Source organism: Rhinopithecus bieti, unplaced genomic scaffold (assembly GCF_001698545.2).
Source record: "Rhinopithecus bieti isolate Rb0 unplaced genomic scaffold, ASM169854v2 scaffold_9899, whole genome shotgun sequence".
Lineage (NCBI taxonomy): Eukaryota > Metazoa > Chordata > Mammalia > Primates > Cercopithecidae > Rhinopithecus > Rhinopithecus bieti.
In genome coordinates, this window is record NW_016806979.1 from 6,967,957 (window position 1) to 6,982,798 (window position 14,842).

At 58.8% G+C, this 14,842-nt stretch overlaps 2 protein-coding genes across 5 annotated transcripts in view; one reads left to right on the top strand and one right to left on the bottom strand.

Moving 5' to 3' along the window:
- Window positions 1-1,474: 1,474 nt before the first annotated feature.
- Window positions 1,475-8,544, bottom strand: GTPBP3 (GTP binding protein 3, mitochondrial). Of its 4 annotated transcripts, XM_017879520.1 has the most exons (10): window positions 7,037-7,136; window positions 6,362-6,472; window positions 5,593-5,840; window positions 5,393-5,479; window positions 5,103-5,305; window positions 4,819-4,891; window positions 4,580-4,723; window positions 4,253-4,418; window positions 2,294-2,572; window positions 1,475-2,108 (listed from the first exon to the last, which is right to left on the bottom strand). In XM_017879520.1, the coding sequence occupies exons 2-10, from the start codon at window positions 6,403-6,405 to the stop codon at window positions 1,883-1,885; spliced, it is 1,470 nt and encodes a 489-aa protein (XP_017735009.1). In that variant the 5' UTR covers window positions 6,406-6,472; window positions 7,037-7,136; the 3' UTR covers window positions 1,475-1,882. The 4 variants fall into 4 exon arrangements, with proteins under 4 accessions (XP_017735009.1, XP_017735010.1, XP_017735007.1 ...); XM_017879521.1 differs by lacking the exons at window positions 6,362-6,472; window positions 7,037-7,136 and adding an exon at window positions 8,342-8,544; XM_017879518.1 differs by having other exon boundaries at window positions 6,362-7,165.
- A 47-nt stretch (window positions 8,545-8,591) lies between these two features.
- Window positions 8,592-14,842, top strand: part of ANO8 (anoctamin 8) — a 12,207-nt gene continuing 5,956 nt past the window's right edge. The window contains 14 exon segments of the mRNA XM_017879522.1: window positions 8,592-8,899; window positions 9,664-9,774; window positions 9,906-10,038; window positions 10,221-10,359; window positions 10,434-10,530; window positions 12,151-12,267; window positions 12,348-12,475; window positions 12,574-12,735; window positions 13,059-13,211; window positions 13,311-13,437; window positions 13,548-13,603; window positions 13,728-13,802; window positions 14,577-14,791; window positions 14,793-14,841. Coding sequence (XP_017735011.1) covers window positions 8,794-8,899; window positions 9,664-9,774; window positions 9,906-10,038; window positions 10,221-10,359; window positions 10,434-10,530; window positions 12,151-12,267; window positions 12,348-12,475; window positions 12,574-12,735; window positions 13,059-13,211; window positions 13,311-13,437; window positions 13,548-13,603; window positions 13,728-13,802; window positions 14,577-14,791; window positions 14,793-14,841 — 1,668 coding nt within the window. The 5' untranslated portion in view covers window positions 8,592-8,793.

Below are 14,842 nucleotides of genomic sequence, written 5' to 3' on the forward strand. Positions count from 1 at the left end.
TGGCATGAACCCAGGAGGCGGAGCTTGCAGTGAGCCATGATTGCACCACTGCACTCCAGCCTGGGGGACAGAATGAGATTCATCTTAAAAAAAAAAAAAAAAAAAAAAAAAAAACCCAGGCGCAGTGGCTCACACCTGTAATCCCAGCACTTTGAAAGGCAGAGGTGGGTGGATCGCCAAGTCAGGAGATCGAAACTATCCTGGATAACATGGTGAAACCCCATCTCTATTAAAAATACAAAAAATTAGCCGGGCATGGTGGCGGGTGCCTGTAGTCCCAACTACTCAGGAGTCTGAGGCAGGAGAATGGTGTGAACCCAGGAGGCGGAGCTTGCAGTGAGCCGAGATCGCACCACTGCACTCCAGCCTGGGCGACAGAGCGAGATTCCGTCTCAAAAAATAATAATAAATAAAAGGGTGGGTGTGGTGGCTTGTGCCTGTAACCCCAGCACTTTGGGAGGCCAAGATGGGCAGATCTTGTGAGGCCAGGAGCTTGAGACCAGCCTGGGCAACATGACAAAAATCCCATCTCTATTAAAAATACAAAAGTTAGCCAGGTATGGTAGGGCACACCTATGATCCCAGCAGCTTGGGAGGCTGAGGCACGAGAATGGCTTGAAGCCAGGAGGCAGCGGTTGCAGTGAGCCGAGATCGCACTACTGCACTCTAGTTGCCCAGGCAACAGAGCGAGACTCTGTCACACATACACACACACAGAAAAAAAAAGAAAGAAAAGAAAGACTAAAGACTAAAAAAGGAATGAGCCAGGCACAGTGGCTCACACCTGTAATCCCAGCACCTTGGGAGGTCAAGACAACAGGATGGCTTGAGTCCAGGAGCTCAAGACCAGCCTGGGCAACCTAGTGAGATCCCCATCTCCAAAATTTTGTTTTTTCAAAAAGAAATAACAATTTGTAGAACAATGAACACAACACCATTTATATATAAATCACAAGACAAACATATTTGAAAGATACATCCACAAATATGCAAACATTCAAAGTTCCGGAAAGACACACATTAAGCCATGACAACTGGAGAAGGGCTAAGGAAAATTTTCATGTTGAAACACTTCTGGGGCCAGTCGTGGTAGCTCACGCCTGTGATCCCAGTACTTTGGGAGGCTGAGGTGGGCAGATTACCTGAGGTCAAGGAGTTCAAGACCAGCCTGGTCAACATGGTGAAACCTCGTCTCTACTAAAAACTCAAAAATTAGCCGGCCGTGGTGGCCCGCACCTGTAGTCCCAGCTACTCAGGAGGCTGAGGCAGGAGAATCACTTGAACCTGGGAGCCAGAGGTTGCAGTAAGCCAAGGTCGCACCACTGCACTTCAGCCTGGACGACAGAGTGAGTCTCTGTCTCAAAAAAACAAACAAACAAAATAAAAATAAAAAACAACAACACCAAAAACAATAACTAGCCAGGCATGCTGGCACATGCCTGTAATATCAGCTACTCAGGAAGCTGAGGCAGGAGAATCGATTGAGTCTGGGAGGTGGAGGTTGCAGTGAGATGCACCATTGCACGCCAGGAAGGGAGGGAGGGAGGAAAACACTTCGGCACCTGAGTTTTTTTTACATTCCTTTGGTATTTGCAAAATAAATTAAAAACCATGAAACAAATATCCGGATATCCTCCTGTCTCCATCCCAACACGGATGCCCCAGCATCCAGGGTCCAATGGGACCTCCATTCAGCCCCATTCCAGGGCCTGAATCTCCAGGGAGTCCCTGTAGGGAGCTCACTGCCTCTCAGCTGTGTTGCTTCACTGAGAATCAAGTTCTTTCCCAGGTGAAAGAGATTCCCGATTGGCCTAAACTCTTTCCAGATCCCCGGGGGCTCCTGGGGCTCCATGCAACTTGGGTGCGACTTCCCTGGATCCCGTCACTTGCCCACGCAGAAGTCCCGGAAGATGATGTCCAGGATCTCCTCGGTACCCCCTCCACCTGTGAGCTGGGTCAGGTGACCCCGGGCCACCCGCAGCGCCTCTGCCGCCAGGGCCAGGTCTTTTGACTGCTTGTAGTGACCGAGGGCATCCAGGCAACCCTGGAGGTGGTGCTGGTGCCTTGCACGGGTCAGGAGCGGGGAACCGGTGGACGGGTCCCCACACCTGGAAGAGACAAGAGACATGGTCCCTCCTAACCTTTTACAACCATCCCTTGAAGGGGAAATGGTTGTACCTATTTCGTAGGTACAGAAATTGAAGTTGAGGGACAGGCACGCGCCCAAAGCCAGTGGGCCAGCCCACACTTGAACTGCGGATCAGGGGAGGCTGGGAGTGGGAGGGGGGCTCACACTGCAGCTAGCTCCTTCCTCAGCGCCTCCAGGAGGCCGTCCAGACCCTCTCCAGTCAGACAGGACAGCAACAGGTGTGGGGGCAGGTCAGGACGCGGACCTGGGCCCTTCCGGGACAGCAGGTCCGACTTGTTCAGCACCAGGAGGAGGCGCTGGCTGCTGTCACTGGGGCTCTGGGCTCCCACAGAGGCTACGACGGTGGCCAGGAAGTTGCAACTGGAGGGAGAGGCCAGGTCAGAGGCGTCCAGCATGGCCAGAATGAGGTCCGCCTGCTCCAGCCTGGGGGAGCAAGGTCAACTAAGCGGGAGACCAGTGGAGCAATTGAAGAAGGCTCTGAGTAGAGGGACAGTGAGAAGGGCCAGGCAGAGCACTGAGGGAGCTGGAAAGCTTGAGGTGGGGAGGGTAGAAGTAGAGTACCAGGGGACTGGCAGAGTGTTGGGGGTCCAAGCCGAGCACAGAGGGTGGGACAGAGCAAGAGGGGCGGGGCACAGTGCAAGGGGCAGGGCAGAGCAAGAGGAGCGGGACACGGTGCAGGGGGCGGGGCAGGGCAGGGCAAGAGGAGCGGGGCACTGTGCAGGAGGGGTGGGGCACAGCACAGGGGGTAAAGGCAGAGCAAGAGGGGTGGGACACAGTGCAGGGGGCCAGGCAGAGCAAGTGGGGCAGGGCACAGTACAGGGGGCGGGGCAGAGCAAGAAAAGCTGGACACAGGGCAGGGGGCAGGGCAGAGCAGGAGGGGCTGGGTACACTGCAGGGGGTGGGGCAGGGCAGGACGGGCGGGGCACAGCGGAGGGTGGAGCAGAGCAAGAGGGGCGGGGCACAGCACAGGGGCGGGGCACAGCACAGGGGGCGGGGCAGAGCAAGAGAGGCGGAACACAGTGCAGAGGGAAGAGCAGAGCAAGAGGGGCAGGGCACAGCTCAGGGGTTGGGGCTGAGAAAAAGGGGCCGGGTATAGCACTGGAGTGGGGCGACCATGAGTGGCGGGGCAGTGCAAGAAGGGCCAGACACACGACAGGGGACGAGGTAGAGCACGAGGGGCGGGGCAGAATGTAGGGGGTGGGCAGAGCACAGGGGATAGGGTGGACCACGAGGGGCAGAGCGGAGCGCCAGGGCGGGATAGAGGCAGACCGTGAGGGCTGGGCGGAGCGCTTAGGGATGAGAAATATGTCCGGAGGGCCGGGGGCAGGATTTAATCAGAACCAAATTACTGGCCCGGCACAGTGGCTAACGCCTGTAATCCCAGCACTTTGGGAGGCCAAGGCAGGTGGGTCACCTGATGTCAGGAGTTCGAGACCAGCCTGGCCAACATGGTGAAACCCCATCTCTACTAAATATACAAAAAATTAACCTGGCATTGTGGTGGGCGCCTCTAATCCCAGCTACTCGGGAGGCCGAGGCAGAAGAATCGCTTGAATCCAGGAGGCGGAGGTTGCAGTGAGCCGAGATCGTACCACTGCACACTCCAGCCTGGGCAACAAGAGCGAAACTCCGTCTCAAAAAAAAAAAAACAAAAAACAAAAAAAAAAAAACAGAACACAGGCCAGGTGCGGTGGCTTACGCCTGTAATCCCAACACTTTGGGAGGCCGAGGCTCAGGACTTAGAGACCAACTTGGCCAACATAGTGAAACCCCATCTCTACTAAAAATACAAAAAAATAGCTGGGCGTGGTCACTCCCACCTGTAATCCCAGCTACTTGGGAGGCTGGAGAATTGCTTGAACCCAGAAGACAGAGCTTGCAGTAAGCTGAGATCGCGCCACTGCACTCCAGCCTGGGCAACAGAGCAAGACTCGGTCTCGGAAAAAAAGAAAAAAAAAAAGAACCAAATCACTGAGATCCCTGCTTGAAAGGGCATAGCAGGTTCTCTGGGATTCAGGAAGAATGAAAAATAAATGCAACAGGGAGAAAAAAGGCAGAGAAAGGGCCCCGCGTTCCCCTCCCATCACCACCCTGTCCGCCCACCTATCCCGGGCGCGCCGAACGCCCTCCTGCTCCACCGGCCCCACGCCCTCCCGCAACCCAGCCGTGTCGCTCAGCAGCACAGGAAATCCGGCCAGGTCGACGGGGGTCTCCAGGACGTCACGGGTGGTCCCTGGCTCCGGGGACACGATGGACACAGGTTTCCGACCTGGGGGAGGGTCAAAAGAAGAGGAGAGGGTGGAGACAAGGGAGCTCCTCCCCCAGGTTCTACCCGGTGTCTGGAGGGCGCTTTAGACCAGAACAATTCAATTACCCAGCTCCTGACCCCGCCCCTGGCACTAGGCCCCGCCCCCTCCCCCTCCCACTCACTGAGCAGGTTCACTAGGCTGCTCTTGCCGGCATTGGGGGGTCCAGTGACCACTACGTGCGCCCCTGAGCGGAGTCTCTGCCCGCGCCTGGCATCTTGTAGATGTGCACCCAGGGCCACCTCCAGTGCCCGTACTTCGACGTCCGCTGTGGGTGAGAGAAGGCAGGCAAAGAGAGACAGTGAGGGGAGCCTTTGAGGGCTGATAGAAGTGTCTTCCTCCTCCACCACTAGGTAGACCCACCTTGCTCCAGGACCCCCTCCTCCAGGTTGTCATCCTCGCCAAAATCGATATAGGCCTCCACGTGGGCCAAAGCCTGGCGGGACAGGGAGAGCAGAGGTGGTGTGTGCACCCAGAAACCCACCTTCCCACACCCAATTTATCCAGCCCGACTTCAGGGGCCAGATTGGCGGCTCATAGGCCGGAAGATTTCACGCAGGGAATGGATGAGGGATTGATGGGGGTCTCATGCAAGGGTTGCACAGATGGGGTCTCTGAGAGAGAGAATGGACAAATGGGGAACTTGCTTTGGTGAGGGTCTCGGCCCAGCCACAGCAGAGGTGGCCCAGCTCCCCGTCCAGCTGCCTGAGGGCCTGCCGCCGCTGCGCCTCGGTTTCTGCGTGGATAAGGTCCGCCAGCCCCTCCACTTCGGTCAGGTTCAGCTTCCCATTGGCAAAAGCCCGCCTGGTGAACTCGCCTGCCTCCGCAGGTCGAAGCCCTGGCACGCTGCCTGCAGGAAGGTCCCAGTCTGACGCCCCCTGGTCCCCACCCAGGCCCATCGGGAGGACCAAGCATCTCACCCAAGGCTGCAACTCACCCAAGGCCTGCAGGACGCCGCTCACCACTGCCGGGCCTCCGTGCACGTGAAACTCCACGCAGTCCTCACCGGTGAAACTCCGGGGACCTAATGTGGCAGAGAGCTGACAGTCAGAAGGACAGCACAGCCAGTGCAAACTCTTAGAAGGGGGAAACTGACTCATGGGACCTACAGGAGGCTCGGAATCTGGGGATCCTCACCTGGGAACCAGAGCACCAGTGCGCGGTCCAGAGGCTCCCCGGAGCGGGGGTCGCTGAGGAGGCGCAGGCTGGCGTGGCGAGCAGGGGGCAGGTCTCGGGCTGCCGTGAGAATCCGGAGGGCGTGGCCGCTGGAGGGGCCGCTGGTCCGGATCACCGCGATGCCGCAGCGGCCTTGGCCAGAGCTTAGCGCGAAGATGGTGGCGCCGGAGCCGGGGGCTGGTGCGCCGCTGCTCCGGCGCGTGCACAGTCTAGAACCGGAGGGGAGATGAATCAGCGCATCTGGGAGGCTCAGTCTCAGTGTCAAGTAAACCAAGGGCTTGATGATCGCAAGATGCCCCAGGTGCGGGGGATCTCCGGCTGGGGGATGCATAAATTGGATGTTCTGAAGGCCGAAGGGTGACCGGATTAGGGACTGTGAGGCCAGAAGGAGACCCAGATGTGGGCTCTGCGGCAAGGGGAATGGACGATTTAGGCACGGAAGAACGCGAATGATTGCTCTGCCGCAGGGAATTGGGCCACTAAAACCCTGGGAGTGGGTCTGAGGTCCAAGTAGCACCCCACGCTGTCACACCCCTTCCCCTGTAGCCCCACCTGCGAGGCCCACGTGCCGCTTGGGCCGCCAGGGTCCAAAGCCCCCGCCACATGGATTTACAACCTGAGACCTCCCTGCCAGACCTGCCTGTGTGGCTTCAAGTCTGGGCAGGAGGCCCCGTCCACTCCGTGACGTAGCTAGTAAAGTGCTCAACTATTCTCGACCATCATTGGGTACCTTAGGATACGTCCCGCCCACCGTCTGAAGATCTTCGCTTCCATTGGCTGGTGCAAGGTAGAGAGGGAGGCGGGGGCTCTATGGAGGTGGGTGTAGCGAAATGTTGTTCCCCTGGCAACATGAGACCGAATTTTTAGGGTCCTAGCGCAGCGAGACTGACAATAGGAATAAGGAATGGAAGAAAGGACAGAGCGAGCTTGGCACAGGGCAGTGCAAATTACAGCGAGGGGAGGTTTTGAGTCCCGCATTTTCCGTCTGATCACTCCGCAGCCTTAGGCGTGGCAAGGACCTATGTGCGCTCAGTTTTTCAGTTCAAGAAAGGAGGGACTACCCCTCTTTACGTTCAGGTTCAGACTGGAAACGCAGAGCATCTCAGTGACCGGGAGGGATTAGTACTGAAGAACCCACGCCCTGGCCCAGGGAAAATCTTGCTCAAACTTCTGGAAAGAGTCCTACTTGCTTTTACCGGAACTCTCCAGATTCTCTCCTCTCCCTAGCGTTCCCTCCTGCCGTTCCCTTGGCTTCGGATGCCCTTCCTCATTTGACAAACTCATCCTCAAGGCCTAGCTCCAAGATCCCCTTCTCCGGGAAGTCTTGCTGGAACCCCCAGCACAGCCCTCTCTCCACTGTGGACTTCCTTGGCTCTCTCTCTCTCTCTCTGGCCCAGGTCTGCACCTGCAGAGACAAGTGTCCGGTCAGTCTCTGCCTCCCCGAAAGCCAGAAAGGACAGCATCGGAGATTGCTTTCAGGTTAACCCAGGACAGCAGTGAACCTCAGAATAAAGCGCTGATGGTGGAATTCCAGGCACTGGCTGGGCGGGGTCTCCGGGAGCGCCTTCGCACGGCCGATTCTCTGGTTCTGGATCAGAGCGGGCGGGCGGCGCACTTGCGTGTTAAGAAAAATCTGTCGGACAGAATAGAGTTCTAATACCCCCTTACCTCACCCTGCTCAATATTTTTATTTACTTTATTATTTTATTTTATTTTTGAGACAGGGTCTCACTCTGTCGCTCAGGCTGGAGTGCAGTGGCGCGATCGCTGCTCTTGCAACCTCCAACTTTTGGGCTCGAGGGATCCGCCTGCCTCAGCCTCCTGAATAGCTGGGACGACAGGCGCGAGCCACCACGACCGGCTAATTTTTTGATTGTTTTTTTTTTTTTTTTTTTTTTTTTGGCAGACACGGGGATCTCACTATGTTGCCCAGGCTTTGTTTTTTTGTTTTTGTTTTTGTTTTTTGGGTTTTTTTGAGACGCAGTCTCGCTCTGTCGCCCAGGCTGGAGTATAGTGGCACGATCTCGACTCACTGCAACCTCCGCCTCCCAGGTTGAAGCGATTCTCCTGCCTCAGCCTCCCGAGTAGCTGGGATTACAGGTGTGCCCCGCCCGGCTAACATTTTTTTTGGGGGGGTGGGGGACGGAGTCTCACTCTATCGCCCAGGTTGGAGTGCAGTGGCGGGTTCTCGACTCACTGCAGGCTCCGCCTCTCGGGTTCACGCCATTCTCCTGCCTCAGCCTCCCGAGTAGCTGGGACTACAGGCACCCGCCACCACGCCCGGCTAATTTTTTGTATTTTAGTAGAGACGGGGTTTCACCGTGTTAGACAGGATGGTCTCGATCTCCTGACCTCGTGATCCACCCGCCTCGGCCTCCCAAAGTGCTGGGAGTACAGGCGTGAGCCATCGCGCCCGGCACATTTATTCTTTTCTCTGAAATTTACATTTAACTAGGCGGACTGTATTTTTATTCGCTAAACTTGACAACTCTATGGGATCCTCTCCGAGGTTACATCCTGAAGGGAGTCGGTGTTAACCGGACGAAGAGTGCATGAGGAGTATTCTAGGCAGCTAAATGGTGCTAAAGTTCCTAAGCAGGTCTTGCTGTAATTATCTATCACAGCCCTACTAGGGTGGTTGAAATTATTGTCACCAGGAATCTTCCCCAACCAGGCCCGCCCCTCCCACGTCCTCCCTTAGTCAAATTACGCCCATCTCACATTCCAAACCGGGTCTCCAGGGTCTGGAGTTTGCAAATGGAGAAACTGAGGCTCCAAGGCGGGGACCAGAAGAAAGCATAAGTGGGGACAAGTTGGAGAATGCACCATCAGTGAGGGCGGGGACCAGCAATAGAGAGCGAGGTGGGCGGGCGAGAAGGAAACCCAGAAAACAACACGGGCGGAGACGCGAACCAAAGAGCTAGGCGGGCGAACTCAGCTGAGAATCCGAGAGTGACGTTCACCGGGCCGGGAAGGAGAATCGAGGTTCGGCTCGGGCGGGGACGAGAAGCAGCGCTCGGGCGAGCGAAGACGGCGGCCGGCGCGGGCGGGAGCGGCCTTTGTCTCCTCCTCCCGCGCGCTCGGCAGCGGCACCGGACCCATGAGCCCGCGGCCCCCCGGCGCCCGGGCCTTCCGTAGCCCCTGACCTGACCTGTCCTCGTCATGGCCGAGGCCGCCTCCGGCGCCGGGGGCACGTCCCTGGAGGGCGAGCGTGGCAAGAGGCCCCCGCCGGAGGGCGAGCCTGCAGCCCCGGCGTCCGGAGTTCTGGGTATGTGTGCGGCGGCTGGACCAGACTGGGTTGCAGGTGCCTGGGGAGCCCGCGTCAACTGCACGGGGAGGAGGATCGGGGTCAAACGTAACCTGGCGTGGTGTCTGGACTAGGGGCCGGCTCCTCCCGGCACTGCGGTTGCGGCCCGGCGGGCGGGGCTGGGACGGTGCTTCGGGCTGGGGTCTCAGCGCGGAGACCAGGACACGCCCCTCCGAGAACCCCAGGCTTGGGCTGAGCCCTGCCACCCCCGGGCTGCGGGATCGCGGCGGGCCAGGGATGCGCTTGAGAGAGCCTCTCCGCGAAGAATACAGAATTATACAGTCCTGGGTTCAAATCCCAGCTCGACTGTGTGACCTTGGGCGTGTGACTTAAACGCTGTGGGCCTCAATTTCCTCACCTGTGAAATGGGGGTAAGAACCGCACCCAGTTCCTGGGGCTGCTGCAAGGACGGCGCTGTCACAATGTGGTGAAGCGCTCAGGGCTGCTAGTGAGCGCTCCATCGATTGTGGTTTTGGAGGCGGAGCTGGGCCTCAAGAATGAGTAAGATTTGTAAGGGAGGATCTGGGGGGATGGGCATTTCTGGAGGAAGGCCTGGCTGGTGCAAGGACGTGGAGGGAGGAAAATAAGCCAAGCCCAGAGCTCCTGGGGCCTTGAATGCCAGGCGGAGTGGTGAGGAGCCCTGGTGGGGGCCGGAGGGGCCAAGACTGGAGGCTGGGTTCGGAACCCAGAGTGGCCTGACCTGGGCCTGCTACGCTGCCCCTCAGATAAGCTTTTCGGGAAGCGGCTCCTGCAAGCGGGTCGCTACCTGGTGTCCCACAAGGCGTGGATGAAGACAGTGCCTACAGAGAACTGCGACGTGCTGATGACCTTCCCAGGTACCCACGCCTGCCCGCCCGCCCAGTGCCCAGATGCGGCTCTCCTGAGCTCGGCTTCCCAGAGCGGGAATATGTAGGAGGCCTTGGGCCCCCTCGTGGCAAGAGCCATCGGTCCCTGTGCCCCTTGGCAGACACGACCGATGACCACACGCTGCTATGGCTGCTGAACCACATCCGCGTGGGCATCCCCGAGCTCATCGTGCAAGTCCGCCACCACCGCCACACGCGTGCCTACGCCTTCTTTGTCACCGCCACGTATGAGAGGCGAGTCCCCTGTCCCTGGCCTCTCGCTGTGCCTGCCACCCGGCTCCCCGCTCTACCAAGTGCCAACCATGCTATCCAGCTGCCCTGCGTTTGTCCCAAAGGCTGCCAGCTGCACCATCCTCAGCCCCAGGATGGTGGGCCTGGGCCTCCCCGTGAGCCCACCTCCTCCGCCTTGTTCACAGCCTACTCCGAGGGGCCGATGAGCTGGGTCTGCGCAAGGCAGTGAAGGCCGAGTTTGGCGGGGGCACCCGCGGCTTCTCCTGCGAGGAGGACTTTATCTATGAGAATGTGGAGAGCGAGCTGCGCTTCTTCACTTCCCAGGTGAGGCCGGCTCTGGGCCCCCGCATGCATCCTGTGCCTATGAGTTCCCTGAGCTCACGCTCTCTTCCTCGCAGGAACGCCAGAGCATCATCCGCTTCTGGCTGCAGAATTTGCGTGCCAAGCAGGGAGAGGCGCTCCACAACGTGCGCTTCCTGGAGGACCAGCCAATCAGTGAGCAGGGCGGGGCCAACACCAATCACAGGCAGAGAGTTGGGTGGAGCTCTTCAAAGATAGCTTATCGGAGCAGGAGGGCGGGGCCTAGTCCAACCAGTCAGGGGTTGGCAAAGAGTGAGGTACCCAATAAGTTAAAGGGGCGTGGCCTTAGCAAAAGGGTGGTGCTTATCTCCTGAGTTGGGTGGAGCTCTGAGAGGACAGCTTATCATGGCAGGAGGGCGGGGCTTATGTCCAACCAGTTAGGGGTTGGCAAAGAGTTGAGAAACCAAGGAGCTGAGGGGGCGTGGCTTTAGCCAAAGTGTGGGGCTTATTTCTGGGACTGGGGTCCAGGAGAGGCCCTTTCTGGGTCTGGGATAAGGTGGAGGCAGGGACCATGGACAGCACTCCACCTATAGAGTGGTGTGACTCTGGGCGTTGGACTCCCCTCCAGGAAACTAGCCACCCAAGTTCACCTTCCAACAGCAACTTTTTACCATTCCTCAGACGTTCAGGTTCACAAACTGAGCTTTATTTAAAACATGGGAACAGGCGCAGTGGCTCCCAGTACTTTGGGAGGTCGAGGCGGTAGCATCACTTGAGCCCAGGAGTTCGAGTTAGCAGTGAGCCATGGTAGCGCCACTGCACTCTGTCCAGCCTGGGTGACAGAGCGAGACCCTGTCTCAAAATAAGCAAATAAATACATAAATAAAGAAAAAGATAAGACCGAGTGCGGTGGCTGATGCCTGTAATCCCAGCACGTTGGGAGGCTGAGGCGGGCGTATCAGGAGGTCAGGAAATCCAGACCATCCTGGCCAATATGGTGAAACCCCCGTCTGTATTAAAAATACAAAAATTAGCTGAGGTTGGTGGCGCGCTCCTGTAGCCCCAGCTACTCGGGAGACTGAGGCCGGAGAATCGCTTGAACCTGGGAGGCGGAGGTTGCAGTGAGCCGAGATGGCACCACTGCACTCCAGCCTGGTGACACAGCGAGACCCCGTCTCAAAAAAAAAATAAAAATAAAAATAAAAAAAAGCCAGGTGCGGTGGCTCACACCTGTAATCCTAGCACTTTGAGAGGCCGAGGCGGGTGGATCACTTGAGGTCAGGAATTTGAGACCAGCCTGACCAACGTGGTGAAACCCCATCTCTACTAAAATATAAAAATTAGCCGGGCGTGGTAGTGGGTGCCTGTAATCCCAGATACTCGGGAGGCTGAGGCACGAGAATCACTTGAATGCGGGAGGCAGAGGTTGCAGTGAGGCTGAGGCACGAGAATCGCTTGAATGCGGGAGGCAGAGGTTACAGTGAGCGGAGATCGCGCCACTGCACTCCAGCCTCGGTGATAGAGCGCAACTCTGTCTCAAAACAAAACAAAACAAAACAAAACAAAACAAAACAAAACAAAACAAAAAACGTGGTTCCTCACTCTCCCGGTTCCTTTGCATCCTCCCTGCCTGCCCCTACACCTACAATGTCTGAAGGAGAATCAGATCTTCTATCCATCTAGAACTCTTCCCTGGAAAGAGCTCTAGAGGTTTAAGAGCAGGCAAAAAACTGACCTGGGTTTCAGACAAAAGGGGGCTAGTCAGGCTAGGCATAGGTGGAGGTGCAGGGATCACCTGTGCTCCTCCTTCCACAGTCCCCGAGCTGGCAGCACGTGGGATCATCCAGCAAGTGTTCCCTGTCCATGAGCAGCGTATTCTGAACCGCCTCATGAAGTCATGGGTGCAGGCCGTGTGTGAAAACCAGCCTCTAGGTGCTGCCTGGGCTGCGGGGTGGGAGGGGAGTCCCAGCAGACAGGCAGGGGGTGACTGAGACCCACTTGTCCCCTGGCAGATGACATCTGTGATTACTTTGGTGTGAAAATTGCCATGTACTTCGCCTGGCTGGGCTTCTACACGTCGGCTATGGTATACCCAGCTGTCTTCGGGTCTGTCCTGTATACATTCACAGAGGCTGATCAGGTACTGGGCAGGGACCCGGCAAGGTCTGGGGGATTCAGAGGCGCCCTCCTTTCTGGACTGGCACAAACAATGACTCAACTCTTCTCTGCCACTCACAGACAAGCCGGGATGTTTCCTGCGTGGTCTTTGCCCTCTTCAATGTGATCTGGTCGACGCTGTTCCTAGAGGAATGGAAGCGGAGAGGGGCTGAGCTGGCATACAAGTGGGGGACGCTGGATTCACCTGGGGAAGCTGTGGAGGAGCCACGCCCCCAGTTCAGGGTTAGTTGGGGGCTGAGTCCAGGGTCTTGGAGACAGGGCAAAGGTAAATATGGTGGGGGGCACTGCAGGAGCAAAGGCAGAGAGGTGTGAATAGGGTTTTTCCATCAAAGAGCCTATGCCAAATCGAGGTGGGCTCTGTGTGCTCCCCAGGGGGAGGGGTGGAAGTTGGATTTGAGGGACTGGGAACAGTGCCCTAGGTGGGTGACTGAGAGGGTCACCTCCACATGATGGAGGGAAATTGAGTTCCAAGGATAGGGAGGGGTGCATGAGGCAGAGGTGGCCCCTCTAATCTCATGCTGGGCCCGGCCCTTGCCCACCATCAGGGCGTGCGACGCATCAGCCCCATCACGCGGGCGGAGGAGTTCTACTACCCGCCCTGGAAGCGGCTGCTCTTCCAGCTGCTTGTGAGCCTCCCCCTGTGCCTGGCGTGCCTCGTCTGTGTCTTCTTGCTCATGCTTGGCTGCTTCCAGCTGCAGGTGACCCCTGTACCCCCACCCGCCCTGTCCTTGGTGCCCAGCTCCACCTTGGGCTGAGCCCTGCAGCTGGGATGAGCACAGAATCCCCTTCTCTCGCAGGAGCTGGTGCTGAGCGTGAAGGGGTTGCCCCGTCTCGCCAGATTCCTGCCTAAGGTCATGCTGGCCCTGATTGTCAGTGTGAGTGCCGAGGGCTACAAGAAGCTAGCCATCTGGCTCAATGACATGGGTACGCCCTGCCAGGGGGTCTCGGGGAGGAAGGTCTCCACTGCCCCTTGGGATCCTTGCCACCCTTGGGGGTACGGCGGCTGCCCGCTCACTCTTCCCCTCGGCCCCTAGAAAATTACCGGCTGGAGAGCGCCTATGAGAAGCACCTCATCATCAAAGTTGTCCTGGTGAGTCACCATCATCGGGCAGGGGGACAGCAGGGAAGCTGTGGGGTCTGTATGGGGGCACAAGGAAGGCTCCAAGGAGTGGGGTGGGGGTGCAGGGTGACCACCGCCTGCCTCCTTCCTGCAGTTCCAGTTTGTCAACTCGTACCTGAGCCTCTTCTACATCGGTTTCTACCTCAAGGACATGGAGCGCTTGAAAGAGGTGAGACCCCCGCCCCAGCGGCAGTCCCCTCTGCTCCCATGGCGGCCAGCGAGGGGCCAGACCTGGCACAAGGGGTCCAAGGGCTCTCCAGCCCCTCCCTCCCCTCCTCCATCCTTCTCTCCTGTCTGTGCGTCCGTTGTCCGTCGTCTGTGCGTCCTCTCTCTGCCTGTCGTCCCCCCATCTGTCCGTCCATCTGTCCGTCGGTCCCTTCACAGCTCCTGCTCGTCCTGTCCCTGTCCCAGAGCCTCGAGCGGCAGCTGCGGGCGGTACTGGTCCCGCTCGCGGCCCTGCGGTTCCGCCTGCTCCTCCTCTCCCTCCGGGGCCTCCTGCTCGCGGCCCGGGCCAAAGTACGGGCAGGTGGCGAGCCCGTGGGGCCTCGCCGGGGTGGGCAGCGTGGCTGTGCTGGGGACCTGGTGCGCCGAGCTGAGGGCGCATGCGCGAAGGCAATCTGGGGTGGCGGGGAGGCCAGCAAGCAGGTGTAGGCGGCTGGGAGCGCACACGGCCGGGTGTACCGGCCGAGCCCGCGGTGGGGTGGAGACGCGCTGGGCCTGCCCGGGAGGTCGGCGAGGAGCGCTGCGCCTGCCAGGCTGTAGTTTGTGGCTGAGCGCTGGGGGCCTCGCGTCCAGGCGCGTCCAAAGCAACGGAGTTAGGAACTGGATTCGGCGTGTGTCTGGGCACGGTGCTCCAGCGGGGCGCCCAGGGAGGGTGAGTCCCCCGATCCCGGCGCCCCGCTTGCCCCCCACGTGCCTCTCTCCTTCCCCTTCCTGCCCCCAGATGCTGGCCACGCTGCTGATCACCCGCCAGTTCCTCCAGAACGTGCGCGAGGTCCTGCAGCCGCACCTGTACCGGCGCCTGGGCCGCGGCGAGCTCGGCCTGCGGGCCGTCTGGGAACTGGCCCGAGTCCTGCTTGGCCTCCTGAGCCACCGGCGCCCTGCGCCCCGCCGCCTAGAACCCCAGGCGGATGAGGGCGGGGGCGGCGGCAGCGGGGCGGGGCCGCAGGTGCCTCAGCGGGGGCTGCGGGTCGCCGGAGGAGGAGGAGG

Coding starts and splice junctions, on each gene's coding strand:
- GTPBP3 (XM_017879518.1), bottom strand. CDS start 6,609: ATGCGGGACTCAAAACCTCCCCTCGCTGTAATTTGCACTGCCCTGTGC. Junction 5,480..5,592: donor ACTGGTGCTCTGGTTCCCAG/GTGAGGATCCCC, acceptor CTGCCACATTAG/GTCCCCGGAGTTTCACCGGT. Junction 5,306..5,392: donor CGGCGTCCTGCAGGCCTTGG/GTGAGTTGCAGC, acceptor ACCTTCCTGCAG/GCAGCGTGCCAGGGCTTCGA.